Here is a 14,771-nt window from a genome sequence, read left to right as displayed (position 1 = left end):
AGGCAGACTTGGCTCGCTTCCTCCCACAAACACATCAAAATTACAACTAAAATATAGAACAACCATAGCTCAGAACCATCATAAGTTGAATGGGAATCTGACAGCTACAGAATTAAAAAAGAAAGATATCAACAGCAACACAGTCATTGTTGGGGATTTTAACACCTCATTGCCAACAACAGATGGGTCTTCCAAACAAAGAATCAACAAGGATATTGTGGCACTGCACAACACTCTAGATTGAATGGACTTCACTGATATATATAGAACCTTTCATCTCAAAGAAGCAAAATATTCATTTTTTTTCAAATGCACATGGAACATTTTCAAAGACAAACCATGTAGCACACAAAACAAGCTTCAACAAATTCAAGAAAATTGAAATCATATTAAGCATGTGCTCAAACCACTGTGGATTGAAACTGGAAATTAACCTCAAGGAAAAAACCTAAACACATTTAAATACATGGAGACTGAATACCATGTTATTAAATAATAAATGGATTAACAATGACATCAAGGAATAAATAAAAAAGTTTCAGGAAACAAATGAAAATGAACATATAACAACCCAAAACCTATGGGACATAGTGAAGGCAGTCCTGAGAGGGAAGTTCATAGCAATAGAGTTCTGCTTAAAGAAGATAGAAAAATTTCAAATAAACAACTGAACTCTGTCTACAAGAGCTAAAAAACGACAACAAACAAAGCCCAGAGCAAGTAGAAGGAAGAAAATCATCAAGGTCAGAGAAGAATTAAATGTCATAGAGACTAAAAAAAGCTATTCAAAGGATCAATAAATCCAGGAGCTGGTACTTTGAAAAGATAAATTGACAGTCCTTTAACCAGATTCATCAAGAAAATAAGACAGAGGAACCAAACAAGTAAAATCAGAAATGAAAGAGAAGTTATAAATGATACTGCAGAAATACAAAGGATTGTAAGAAATTACTATGAACAACTATATGCCAAGAAATTGGACAACCTAAGCAAAATGGAAAAATTTCCAGAAACATACAATCTTCTAAAACTGAATCAAGAAGAAGCAGAAAGCCTGACTAGACTGGTAACAACTAGTGAAATTGAAGCGGTAATCAAAAAATGCCCTGCTCACAAAAGCCCTGGACTGGATGGCTTCACAGGTGAGTTTTACCAAACATTTCAAAAAGAACTAACTCCTACCTTTCTCAAACTATCCTCAAAAACTTAAGAGGGAAGATTTCCAAACTTTTTATGAGGACAGTATCATCCTAATTCCAAAACTGTAAAGACACAACGAAAAAAGAAAACCACAGGCTAATGTCTCTGGTGAACACAGATCCTTAAATCTTCAACAAAATATTGGCAATGCAGGTTCAGCAATATATTAAAAAGGCCATACACTATAATAAAGTGGGATTCATCCCAGGGATGCAAGGATGATGCAATATTTGCAAATAAATAAATGTAATACACCACATAAACAAAATGAAAGACAAAAATCACATGATCCTATCAATAGATGCGGAATAAGTATTTAATAAAACCCAGCACTCGTTTATGATAAAAACACCCAGAAAGGTGGGAATAGAGAGAGCATTCCTCAACATAATAAGGGCAATGTGCCTGGAACCTACAGCCAACATTATACTCAATGGGCAAAAACTGAAAACTTTCCCCCTAAGTTTAGAACAAGATAAGTTTGTCTACTTTCACCACTCTTATTCAACATAGTACTGGAAGTTCTAGCCACAGTGATCAGACAAGAAATAGAAATGAAAGGCATGCAGATTGGAAAGGAGGAAGTAAAACTGTCATTATTTGCTGGCAACATGATAGTGAACGTAGAAAACCTTATAGTCTCCACCAAAAAACTACTCGACCTAATAATGAATTGGAAAAATAGTGAGATACAGTCAATACTTAGAAAATTGAAGGCATCTTTTTATACCAACAATAAAATATCAGAAACAGGAACTAGGAAAAATATCCCATTTGCTACAGCAGCAGATAAATAAAGTACCTAGGATTAAAATTAACCAAGGAGGTAAAAGACCTATACTCAGGAAACTTATAGAATACTGAAGAAAGGAAATGAGGAAGATGCTAATGAATGAAAGCATGTACCGTGCTCATGTATTGAAAGAATTAACATAATTAAAATGTCTCTACTACCCAAAGCAATCTATAAATTCAACAAAATTCCTATTAAAATACCAATGGCATATTTCACAGATCTAGAACAAATATTTCAAAAACTTATATGAAACCAAAAGAGACCCTAAATAGCCTCAGCAATCTTCAGAAAGAAGAACAAAGTAAAAGGGATCACAATACCGGATATCAAACTATATTACAAGGCCAGTGCCATCAAAACAATCTGCTACTGGCTTAAGAACAGACACATAGATCAATGGAACAAAATAGACGTCCTAGAAATAAAACAATGTTTCCATGGTCAATTAATATTTGACAAAGGGGGCATGAGCATACAATGATGTAAAAATAGCCTCTTCAATAAATGATGTCTGGAGAACTAGACTAGCACATGCAAAAAAATGAAACCAGACCACCAACTTATACCATACACCAGAATAAACTAAAATTGGATAAAAGATTTAAATATGTCATGATACCATAGAAGTCCTAGAGAAATACATAGGCAGTAAAATTTCAGATATCCCATGTGACAATATTTTTGCCAATATGTCTCCTAGGGCAAGGGAAATAAAGGAAAAAAATAAACAAATGGGACTACATCAAAATAAAAGATTCTGCACAGTTAAAGAAACCATCAAAATGAAAAGTGAGTGGACCACATGGGAGAACGCATTTGTCCATGATACACTGGATAAGAATTTGATATCCAAAATATGTAAACACTAGGAAGACAAATAATCCAATTAAAAGATGGGCCAAAGACCTGAATAGACACTTCTCCAAGGAGAAGACATATTAAAAGATGCTCGACATCACTAGCTGTCAGAGAGAAGCAAATTAAAACCACAATGAGGTATCACCTCACACTGGTCAGAATGACCATCATTAAAAAATCAACAAACAATAAGTGCTGATGAGGCTGTGGATAAAAGAGAACCCTGGTGCACTGTTGGTGGGAATGCAGACTGGTGCAGACATTGTGGAAAACAGTATGGAATTTCCTCAAAAAACTAGAAATGAAACTGCCTTTTGGCCCAGTGATTTCTCTGCTGGGAATATACCATAAGAATCCTGAATCACCAGTTCAAAAGCACTTACACACCCCTATGTTCATAGCAGCTCTATTTACAATACCCAAGTGCTGGAAACAGCCTAATTGCCCATCAGTAAATGAGTGCATCAAAGAATTGTGGTCTATTTAAACAAAGGAATACTACACAGCAGAAAGAAAGAAGGAGCTTTACCTTTTGTGACACCATGGATGAAACTGGGAAATATTATGTTATGTGAAACAAGCCAGTCAGTGAAAGGTAAATACCATATGATCTCACCTATAAGAGGAATCTAATAAACAAAATAAACTAATGAACAAAATATAACCAGGGGCATGGAAAAATAGAACAGACTGACAGTGACCAGAGGGGTGGGGGGAGGGGATAATGGTGGGAAGAAGGGGAAGGGACTAGTCAAAGGACATGTATGAATGACCTATGGACATGGACAATAGGGTGGGAATTAACGGTGGGAGCAGGGCATGGGATGGGTGGAGGAGGGCAAAGGGGAAAAATTGGAGTAACTGTAATATAATAACAATAAAAAACAAGAAAAGTATTGAAGTTACTAGTGAAAAAAAGGAGTGGATCAGAAATAAATATAAAGCTGAACGTTGAACTTCAATATTCTCTCTGCAGAGCTTTGCTAGTGCAGCTAATTAAGACACTTAGGCAATAAGAAGCCATCCTAGATTTTTTAAAAGGGCCAAATATATGGTGATGGAAGATGATTTAACTTTGGGTGGTGGGTATACAATGTAATATACAGATGAAATGTACACTTGAAACCTATATGATCTTACTAACCAATGTCATCTCAATGAATGTAACTAAAAATTAACAAATAAATAAAGAACTTTAGACAGGACAGCAAAATTAGATTTGTGCTAGAAAGATTATTGGTAAGGCCAGGAGGGAGCTGAGGACAAGGTGAGCCAAGTAGACAGTTTTTACACTAATGCAAGACAGAGTTGAGGACCTCAAAAGATCCAGGAAAAACAGCTGCAAATGTATAGGCTTTGGTGATTGTTTGGAAGGGGAAGGAGTGGGTAAAAGTGGGGAAAAGGAATCAGAATACCACCCAAATTTCTAGCTTCAGTAAAGAAGTAGATAATAATGGTGCCAGTTGAGATCAGGAATACAGGTGCAGAAGCAAGTGAGGGAAGAACCATTCAGTTTATTTATGGATTTGTTAAGCTTGGAGTACTTGTGAGACAATTTTAAGATCCATTTCCTCCACTAAGATGATTATTAAATTCTTGACCAAAGCGATCTTTTTCTTACCTTACCTATTGCATCCTTGTATTAAGCAATACAAGGATGTATTTTAGAATCTCTTTTAGTAAAATTACTCAGTTTATGAATTATCATGATCTCACAGTTATTTTGATGTTAAACTGATTACATGGGATTTAAATACAAAGTATGTTTTTACTATGCACCTGTCAGTTGTTTTTCTGCCTTTTTTGTACTATTGCAATATCTCAGACATTAAAGAAACGTATGTTGCTCTACTATAGCATAGCTGTAATGTTTTGGAAAGGAAAAGTAAATAATACTTATTTTATAAGCAAAGAGAAAAGGGCAACAAAAATGCATGTTTACTTAAATTTTCTTCCCTACATACCTGTATGCATGCCTTTCCTCTGGGCTGGCTGGAATGGAATCTGCACTGACAGGCCTGCACACTGTGCTTAATTTTGCTCAAGCTTTTCCCTTGGCCTGGAATACCATCCTCTTTTTTTGACTTTAAAATAACCACCCAATCATTAATATATAATTCAACATTAAACTGCCTCAAGTAACTTTTTAACCAATAGGCAATGATTGCTTATCTCTCTAGTTTCTTAGAGTATTATATTCCCCATTACACAACCAACCTTGTAATCGTATTTCATATATTTCCCAATTACTTCAAATGTGTTAAGTTGACCTGGCTAGGTCCTAAATGAGTGCGGAAACTATGCACACATCTTGTATTTCTTCTCTCTCTCCAACAGGGTTTAGCACAGTGCTAAATATACAGTTGGTGTTTAATCAGTGCAACAAATTGATGCTCTGAAATGCAGATTTGTAAAAGAGTTTTGCCAATATAAATTTTAGAGAAGCAGTTATAGCAACTTCTAGATATTTTCATACCAATTATGTTTCTCACGAAGACAAAAGGTGATAAGCAAATAATTGGAAGAGTTGATGAGATAGTGCGGAGGTGGCATACATGTAGTTGAATTCTTTTCAGACCAAAAAAAATTGGTAGGGATGAATATATAACTCATTCTCAAACATACAAATGAAGCTCACATTATTAAATTGAAAAACGCTGAATTTCTAATTCATCTCCTCTTATTTTGTTGTTAATAGTAGTGTTTCCTTAGAAAGAGTGCAACCAAAACACAAAAACATTAAAAAAATTTTGCCTCTGAATCTGAATTTTACTGAGATTTACAGAATAAAAATATATTCAGTTAGCCACTTCTAATGACTCATACAATAAAAGTTTGGTGTTGCCAAAAGGATATCATGAAAATGATATAATGAATGTACTGGCTGGGGCTAGCTGGGTGAGCAAATTATTTTTTCTGTGTGTATTGGAACTTTTGGAGCTGTAGTAATGATTTTAGGCCATGAAGGTATCATCCATCTCTCTGTGATTCATTAAATGCAGCCCTCATAGTTTGAAATAGTAGAGAGACTGCATTTATACTTTGGGAAATAAACTGTACTTTTTAAGTAAAATTATTCAGTTTAAAAATATAACATATCATTTAGTTATTAAAAAAAATCCAAACCACACTGGCAATTACCAATAACCTTGAAATACCTCCATTGTAATCTCCTTTGGGGCTACAGGCCACTTGTGTTCATATTTCTCTTTCACAGTTTGCTCCGTGTTAGCAGTTGGATTTGAATTCTCAACACGCACTCCATGGCTTGGCTTACCCACCAGATTTTGAACAGATTTTACCATATTCTTTAAATCCTCTGGGTAAGGAGTTGGATATCGTTTTAGGTTTATTTCAACCTAGAAGTTTATAAAAAGAAATTTAACATAGAAATACCTTCAGCAAGCATGTTCACAAAACTACTCCATTTTTCATGTGGTATCATAAGCAAATGCAGTATAGTGAGTGTGGTGCTGGCTGAGAAATTGCTCCATAGAATAGAAGAGTTAGTGTTTGTCTCCCACTGTGCATGTGGGACTTCCCATCCCTACCTACCCTTGCAGATTAAGCCCGATTTTGGGATTATATCCTATCTTTAGACCTACCCTATAATGGTTGAAATAGCAGTACATCCAACACTTAAGTGACTGGTAATCTCTGAAAAATTTCATTGTAGTTATTAGCTGCTTTTATGTTTCAGAGGCTCTTTCTTTCCTTGACTTAATTATTTATATCATTATTTTGATGTTAAAATATATTTGAAATATTAGTGCAGGTGATGGAAGAGACCCCAAAAGATTTACAAGTGGAATGAATTATCCTTAAAAAAATCAGGAGGTGACAATATCTGCTACCAAAATATCAGCTCTATGTTAACTAGCATGTTACATCAAAAGGTAGGGTAGCTAACTCTCATTAATATTTAAGAGAATATATTTCAGGGTGGCTTTAAATTTAATCTTTAACCTAATAAAGTAATGTGCTTTTTATGTAATATGTTACAATAAAGAGAAATTAAATAATTGTGAACATTTTCTAAGATATTCTAGGTAAATATATACATTTTGGCTTATGTCTATCCAGATAGTTATTTCCATTCTTGAACTGCTTTCTGGTGTGTCATGTGTATGTTAATGATTGTTAATGATTATTTTTCCCATTTAATTTAGACAGAAAATATGAGATATTCCATATGGAATATTCAAACATCACAGTACTTATAATATTACTTAAATAGAATAGATACAAATTGTTATTGCTGATTCAAAAGGAATGGGAGGAAACTAAGGGTCAGATTTACTTGGCCAGACTTGTTAAAAAATCGTGACTTTTTGCATCTGAGTAGAACCAACTTTACAAAATGGAATGGCTTATGTCATTGTGGAAAGTATGTGTCTTCGGAAAGTGTTTGTGGGGAAGAGGTTGAGGAGGAGCAGGTGGAAGACAAGCTTAAGAAGTGTGGGAATGAGGAAGAGAGAAAGAAAGAGGGAAGGGCACACACATCCCCCTCCCCACACACCCATGTAATTCATGGGATGTAAGAGACTGTGGTGGTGGTATAGATTGGAGGATTATGAATATGAACTCAAACACTTTTGCTCATCTGCAGTTTTAGCAAATCCACCAACTTTGTCATTCTAGTGTTTCATCTTTCTTGTGGCTCATTTTCTGCCTCAAATACTGCTATTGGATTTCCCTAGATGATTTCTAATATTCCTTTCCATACCAAAAATATAAAATTCTTTTCCCATAAATTTTTGGAAAGCTAATGAAAAACCAGATACTTTTGCTAGTGTAAATAATGTTTAAATATAATTTAATCTTTCATACTCCCAAATAAATAAGGATGAAATTAATAGCATATAGAAATAATGTTACAAAAATATAACCCAAGAAAAATTTGGACTTTACAGAAAAAGTGTAAGTTGTTAAAGTATAATATAAATATATGTAAGGGTACTTAATTTACAATGCATTCTTCAATAAACGTGAAAAGAATGATTCCATATTAGACAAGGTCCATTTGAATGCATGCATATTGGATACGCTGTTTGAATTGTGGTAGAAATGTTAATCACAAATTAAATCTATGCTTTAAATTATATTGTTGAACTTGTTTCAAAGTACTTGATATTAAAGGACTAAAAGTCAAACTCTACATTTAAAAATGTAAATTACAGAATGGTATGACTGTTATGCCAATTAAAAACATGTTTTAATTTTTAATTACCAGTGGAATATGAATGGAAACTATTTTCAAGTAGGTCATTAAATTAAAATTCTATGTACCTTAAAGTATCCTCAATGCTAACATTGTGCTTCTAATTAAATCAAAGGCAAGAATGTGAAGTGTTCTTTAATTGAATTAAGTACTTCACTGAATAATCTCTTTTTTTATAGATCCTGTGTCCCATCTGACACAATTACAGGACTATTTGCTAATGGCTATAGTACCAATATTTTCTGTTTAGTTTATAAGCAAATCAGTGTGATACTGTGGTCACATCACCAGAATAGGTTTGGATATTTTATCTCTGTAAAAAATTTTAAATCTACAGCAAATGAAGCTCAAGCTTTGGGGCTTGTCACTTGCATGTGTTCTTTCTAAAGCCTTGTGAGAAGCCCTATTTATGTGTTTGCGTGGTTATTTTATATTTTTGTCTTAAAGAGGCCCCTCTTAAAACTGGAAACTTCAGGTCTCATAAAACTTGGATTTGTTCCACCCAGACAATTTGCTCCTTTCTTCCCGTTTACTAGTCTCTCAGTGGAACTTACTGGACTTGGAGTCCGAAGACCTAAATAGAAGCCAGGGTTACCTAGACTAGCTATCAGTTTTCCACTGACATCACATGGGAGTGATGATCTCTCTCCCACCCACTTGTGTTAATGGAGAGCTAAAATGAAATAATATATGTGATAGTCCTTTGAAAATTTATGGATTTTATGCAGAATTAGATACTATTTCTAATATCGTATTCTACTTATATAATTTAAAATCTGGATTCCTTTAGCACTCTAGATTCTACTATACATGTCTAACCACAATACCTGTAACTAAATTGTTCTTCAGATTGTATGCAGCCACAACTATGATTTCTTCAGCATTTGCCATGTATCAGGTACCATGCAAAATGTTCTATAGAGGCATTTATTTTAGTATTAGTTATTGATATAGTAATACTTATTCATTATTTACCACACACCTTTAAATAATTAACAATTAATAATAATTAATACTTTATGATTATAACTAAATCTTATGACCCATTCAAGCATATTGCCATTTTATGGGGGAAAAATAACTCAGGGACTCAGACAGTATAGGTTACTTGCCCCAGGTCACACAGCTAATAGTGTGGCAATGCCCAAATTCAAACTCAGCTCTTTGACTCCTAAGTCTATGCTACATAAGTGTTACTCGGCTCAGAGCTATTCTCTGTTATAGGTACAGGACATATTTGTGCCATCTTGTGAAAGAAATACCATAAGTGTAAAAGGTAAATTTTATTGAGTTAAATTAGATGATTTCAATTTTTATAACAATTAAATTGTATTAATAACTCACTAATGCCCAAATACAAAAGTAATTTCTACATATTTATATATATATAGGCTAAAAATATTCTCTTATTCTAACATGGGATGAAAATATATATAAATTTATTTATTATACATGTAGTTGGAAAAAATCTGTCAATTATGTTCTTACCAAATGTTGTGTATATCACTCACCATAAAGTATTTGCTCATTTCACATAAACATTTTATTAAAATGCAAGATATTTACTGAAATGCTATTTATTTTACTTTTTGGAAATAGAAATGTTTCACAATATTCTCTACATCTCAGATCTAAACCAGTGCAGTAAATGCAAATAGCAGCTGCAAGATGTTGGAGACTCCCCAAAATTCAGCAATGAAAAAAGAATTAGTGCTCATAATTAGGGTATTTAGAAGTGATATTTTGACTTTATACAGAGCTGTGGTTTTCTTATGTAATGATTACATTTTAATTTAATTTGATTGTAAATTCCAGTAAGAGAAATAATAGTTAATGCTTTGATTATTGATTGTTAAGTACTTATATTAGAAGTTAAATGGAACATTTTACACACAAAGGAAATGTATAGCAGTTTTCATTAGGAAAATGCACTTTCAGCTTGCCTTATATTGTAGAAAGAATATAAGACAGAATAAGAATCTGGTCCATTACATGTGGATGACAAAGTTTACCAAAAAAATGCCGTGTTTTTTTCACATCCCATTAAGACTTGTTTTTCCCCCTTAAACTCTTACAAACCCAACCCTCAAAGGTAAAAGAAACCCTACTTGCCACAACTCACAAACCAATCTTCTCTTACAGGAATTCTCATCTGTGCCTTAAAGGGAAATTGGTACTTTTTGATAGATGCCATCTTTGTGCTTAAAGTTTACTCTCAGCAAATCTCAATTCAAATCCCATGCTATTTTGAGAATTAAGTTTAGATATTTAATCTTTCCCAGAATTAATATTTTTAAAAAATGTGTGTATGTGTCAGGTAATTTAGAATTTATCAACAGTGTCATCAACATTCTGCTTGACTATTGGTATTCCCACACTTTAAATTAAAAAATATTAAAAAAACATAATAAAAATGAAGCACCCGATTTAAAAACCATGCCAGATATCCCACTATTAGGCACTTCGTTATGAGGTTCCCTCCCCTCTGACTCAAGTGTTCCCACCCCATTGCCAATGTCAATGAACAAAAATTAAATTGGGATCAAACACTGGCAATCGGTAAGTTTCTGTAATCAACATTTCTTATCCCAAATCATGCAGGACATACCCCATAAACCACTGTTCCAAGGGTGCCTCTATAGGGGAGATTCTCCTACCCCAACACCTAGGCCTACCTGTCTGCCACTTAGAGAGGGAAGAGTGGTGGATTGTGCTGCAACTGGCAATGGAGTGCACATGCTCCTTTCCTGCTGGAGGCCACTTATACAACCCCATGCCAGCTGTGGGTCATTCTGGGGGACGGGCATATCTTGGATCTGCTGATCACACCTGGCCCATGGTGTGCAGCAATCGCCAGACAGTCTGGCAGGTTGCAGAGTAATCCCACGCTGGCCCCTTTCCCAGGGGGCTTGGCAGGAGTGATCCTGTGGGAGAAGGAATCTCCATTTTCTGGGAGAAAGAGGAGCGCTGTAGCAACACTTTCACTTTATCATTTTTCTACTCTTGATTTTTTTCCACTCTTGGTAATGCATTTAAAACAACCATCAGAAAATTAGTTTTAACTCTACATAATAAAACCATACCAATATCATATGAAGCTAAAATGTCACAATTTCTTCACACAATGCAGCATTTATACTGCTCTACACACACTATAAGTAGGGCATTACACTGTAGTCTATTTGGAAGTTGATGGCATATATCACTGGTTCTTTTTTAAGTTTTGTGAAAATTAAACTAAAATTGTGCTATATTTAAAGTATGTGTAATGAACCAGAAAAGTGTGATTAATTCAGTTTCAGATTTCAGTATATTCCACTCATCATATTTTCATGATGATTTATTTAGAAGTTTGTTTGTATTTTAATTTTTCCGATAGCCTATGGCTTTGGAATATTCAAATGAGCTGAAGCCAAGTAGTTTGAGATTTGGGAAACACATATGGCTTAACCACAATATAAATCAACCAAATATAAGTAAACATAGAGAAAAATTTACTCTGAAGTATAATGCACCTATAGTGATTATAAACAAATCTGATCACATAACATACAAACAGGGCTTCTAAATAGTTGTTCGCATTTATCACATTTTATGTTTTTATTGACACATATACAAGTATATTAAATACATTCTTTTCCATTGGGTTTTTGACTATAGATTTTTAGGAAGAAGTATGTAGTTTTTTACATTTAATGAAGCAAAAGAATGAATCAAAGGCCCAGCACACAATGCACCATTCATTAGTTCTGGATTTAACATATGAAATCCTTAAAAAATGTTCTAAAGGTTGTTTTAGTTTAGCATTGTTTTTTTTCTAGGAATTCACAATAAAAATGTCTCTCATTGTCCGATAGCACTAATCAGCTATCCAGAAACACTTTTAATCCAATTTTTAAAGCAAAATTATCATCTTGACTTGGGAATCCCTTTTGGGTTCTCTACAGTGATATAGATATGCATTATCAATTACTTACTGTCTAATTCTAGTAAGGTTCTAAAGTATGTTGGCTTATGAAAGAAGTTCAGAAAATGCGGGACAGAGAGAAGAGAAAAGAACACATCATACAATCTAGGTTTATTAAAAGAATGCGCATACAATTACTTAGGAGATTAATTACTAAGAGTGAGAGCTATTAGTACCCAGGATAAAAAACATACACAAATAATACCATCAAAATTAATAAGAGATTCAAGACGTTGCTATAATAATAACACAAAGATCCGATATTGATAAAATCTATAGGAATCCTAGTATTTCATATTTTAATTAATAAAAATATAGGTTTTAAAATTCAGCCTTGTTACTTGTTATTAGTTCCAATAAAAGATTTTTTAAAAGAATGCTTTAGAGTTAAACAATTAAAATTATTTTCTCTAAGGAACATCACCTGCTATTAGCCCTTACCTCCTTTAAAACTTGTCCTCACATTTAAGAAAACTCATAAATTCTTTTCAAATATCCCAGGAACATAGAATCTTTCAGAGACTTTAATGCCAATGTAATAAATGACGCCATTGGTTCTTCAATAAAATGTATAATTTTGGCCTCATAAAGTCCGCATGCTGCTTTGCTCAGTGGTGAAAAGAAAAGCCTTTCAGTGTTTCAAAAGATACATAAAATGCTTAGGTAAAGCCCATCACTCAGATTTGTTTGCTTTTTTCCCTGGCTTTTTCTCACCTTGAATCTCTTTCATGTTATTCTGTAAGATGGGGTGGCCTATCGAAAGTGCTCAGTCAGAACTGGGGCATCAGTCTCATTCTCAAGCACAGCAATACTTCCACAATTACCATCTTGCTACACATGAAAGGTGGTACCACCATGACACTTAAAGACGTATCTGACCTTCTAGCAGAGATCACTCAGTTTGTCCCAGAGTCTATTCAAATAATGACACCGAACAAGCAAAAATAATGAGAAGAAAGAAGAAAACAAAAATTAAAAGATCACCTTAACTTTCCCATCATTATCGTCATCTTCCTTTTTGTCTTCAAATTCAAAGGCAACAGTCATGCGTTGTTGTCTCTGTTCTTCCCACAGTGTAGGGTTAAAGCTGTCACTGTCTGACTGGAAATCTGTAGTTAGATTCCAAAACATTATTGCTTTATTTTTTTTTACATATAGTGTTAACAGTGGTTAGTACACTTGGCAAACAGTGGTGGTAAATACTACAAACAAATATAAACATTTATAAAAAGGGAAACATAAAGAAAAAAAAGAAAATAAAGAGAGAAAGGAAGAAAGAATGAAGAAAAGGAAGAAAGAGGGAATGAAATTCCCCTGATATTTGTTACATGGTCTTTTAACAACTTGACACAAATTCAGCTTTTCTAAGTATACATTAATTATATATTGAGATTGGGATGTTTTCCAGTGCAAAGAGTGAGCTCTTCATAGGCCAGAAATAATACAGAGCTGTATTAAACATTTAAAAAAATATTGTCTCTTTTAATCTTCATAATAGCACAATGGTAGTACTAACATCACCATCAATTTACTAACGAGGAGACTATGGCTGAGTTTTAAGACTTGCTCAAAGTCATGCAGCTTCTCTGCAGCCATTCACATCTGCATAATTACCAGCCCATATCTGTAACTACCAACCTCTGCAGTATTTTATAGAAGCTACTATATGACAATGGTTTTGCAAATTGTCTAAGATCACACCCTTTTGTGTGTGTGCACCCACATGTGTGTTGGGGGCAGAAATAATAGAAGACAGTTCATTTTTAGGGTTAACAGATATGTGGATAATTTAATCTTCAACATGAAGGTCTCAGTCTAAATATGTCTCAAATTAACAGTGAAAATAAATGGCTTATGAATCTTTGCATCAAAATGTTGGCTATTGATAATATTTCCTTATTTGTTGGAAGGGATTCTGAAAATTCATTTAATACACATCTGCCTTAAAAACCAGAGGGTTGAGGTGACTAAAGGTCAAGAAATTTTTTAATACCAACTCTTCTTTGCAAAGGAAACCAAACCAAAACAAAGCTAATTCCTTAACATCACTTTACCTAACCATATTTACCTCACTCCCTAGGAACAAGTTAGAGATTTAATCTGTGAAACTGGGCTTCAGAAATAACCAATAAATATAAAACATTTTTATTTTTCTCTATACCTTTTTTAAAAGAAATATTTTGATAATCTGGGGATATTAAAATATAAATATAAGTAAAGATAGATGAATAAAAAGTTCTTACATGGGAGCTGGCTTGTACCTTATGTATATACATACTTATCATAGATTCAAAATATTAATTTTATTGAAGTCTGAAAAATGCATATAAAAACAACTCTTCCTTTTTCTTATTCTGTAAGTCCAATTTCAATAAAAATACTCAAAACATCCCCAAATGATTCATTTACATTTATAAATCAAAGACTAAAGATCTTTATTATAGTTATCCATGAAAATAAAAAAATACATATGGAAGTAATTTTCTTTAAAAGTCGGAGTCATTCAAGTGGATGGGGTGGATTTAATTCATGGGTGGATTAAAGTGAGTTTACTCTTCTAAAGATTACTGTGACTGTAAGACTAGAAAATGTGCATGAAAGCTTCTGCTGGGTTCCAAATAGCAAAGGACAAACTTTTAAAAACATTTGATGAGTAATGTGATCATATGATAGAAGATTTAATTATAGAAAAAGGTTTAGTTTTTTCAAAAACTATTGTTATAGTTGCT

General features: G+C 33.6%; 1 protein-coding gene across 1 annotated transcript in view; it reads right to left on the bottom strand.

The window, feature by feature from the left end:
* LRRC7 (leucine rich repeat containing 7) overlaps positions 1 to 14,771 on the bottom strand; it is a 491,093-nt gene that overhangs the window by 96,278 nt on the left and 380,044 nt on the right. The window contains exons 16-18 of the mRNA XM_037145320.2: positions 13,027 to 13,151; positions 10,751 to 10,999; positions 6,013 to 6,213 (exon numbers count right to left, since the gene is read on the bottom strand). Of these exons, the coding sequence (XP_037001215.1) occupies positions 6,013 to 6,213; positions 10,751 to 10,999; positions 13,027 to 13,151 (575 nt within the window). The remainder of the gene's footprint in view (positions 1 to 6,012; positions 6,214 to 10,750; positions 11,000 to 13,026; positions 13,152 to 14,771) is intronic.

This window comes from Artibeus jamaicensis, unplaced genomic scaffold, assembly GCF_021234435.1.
Source record: "Artibeus jamaicensis isolate MK-2021 breed Jamaican fruit bat unplaced genomic scaffold, CSHL_Jam_final scaffold_1019, whole genome shotgun sequence".
Lineage (NCBI taxonomy): Eukaryota > Metazoa > Chordata > Mammalia > Chiroptera > Phyllostomidae > Artibeus > Artibeus jamaicensis.
The sequence above is the reverse complement of the archived record's forward strand: the minus strand, read 5'-3'. Positions and strand labels throughout refer to the sequence as shown.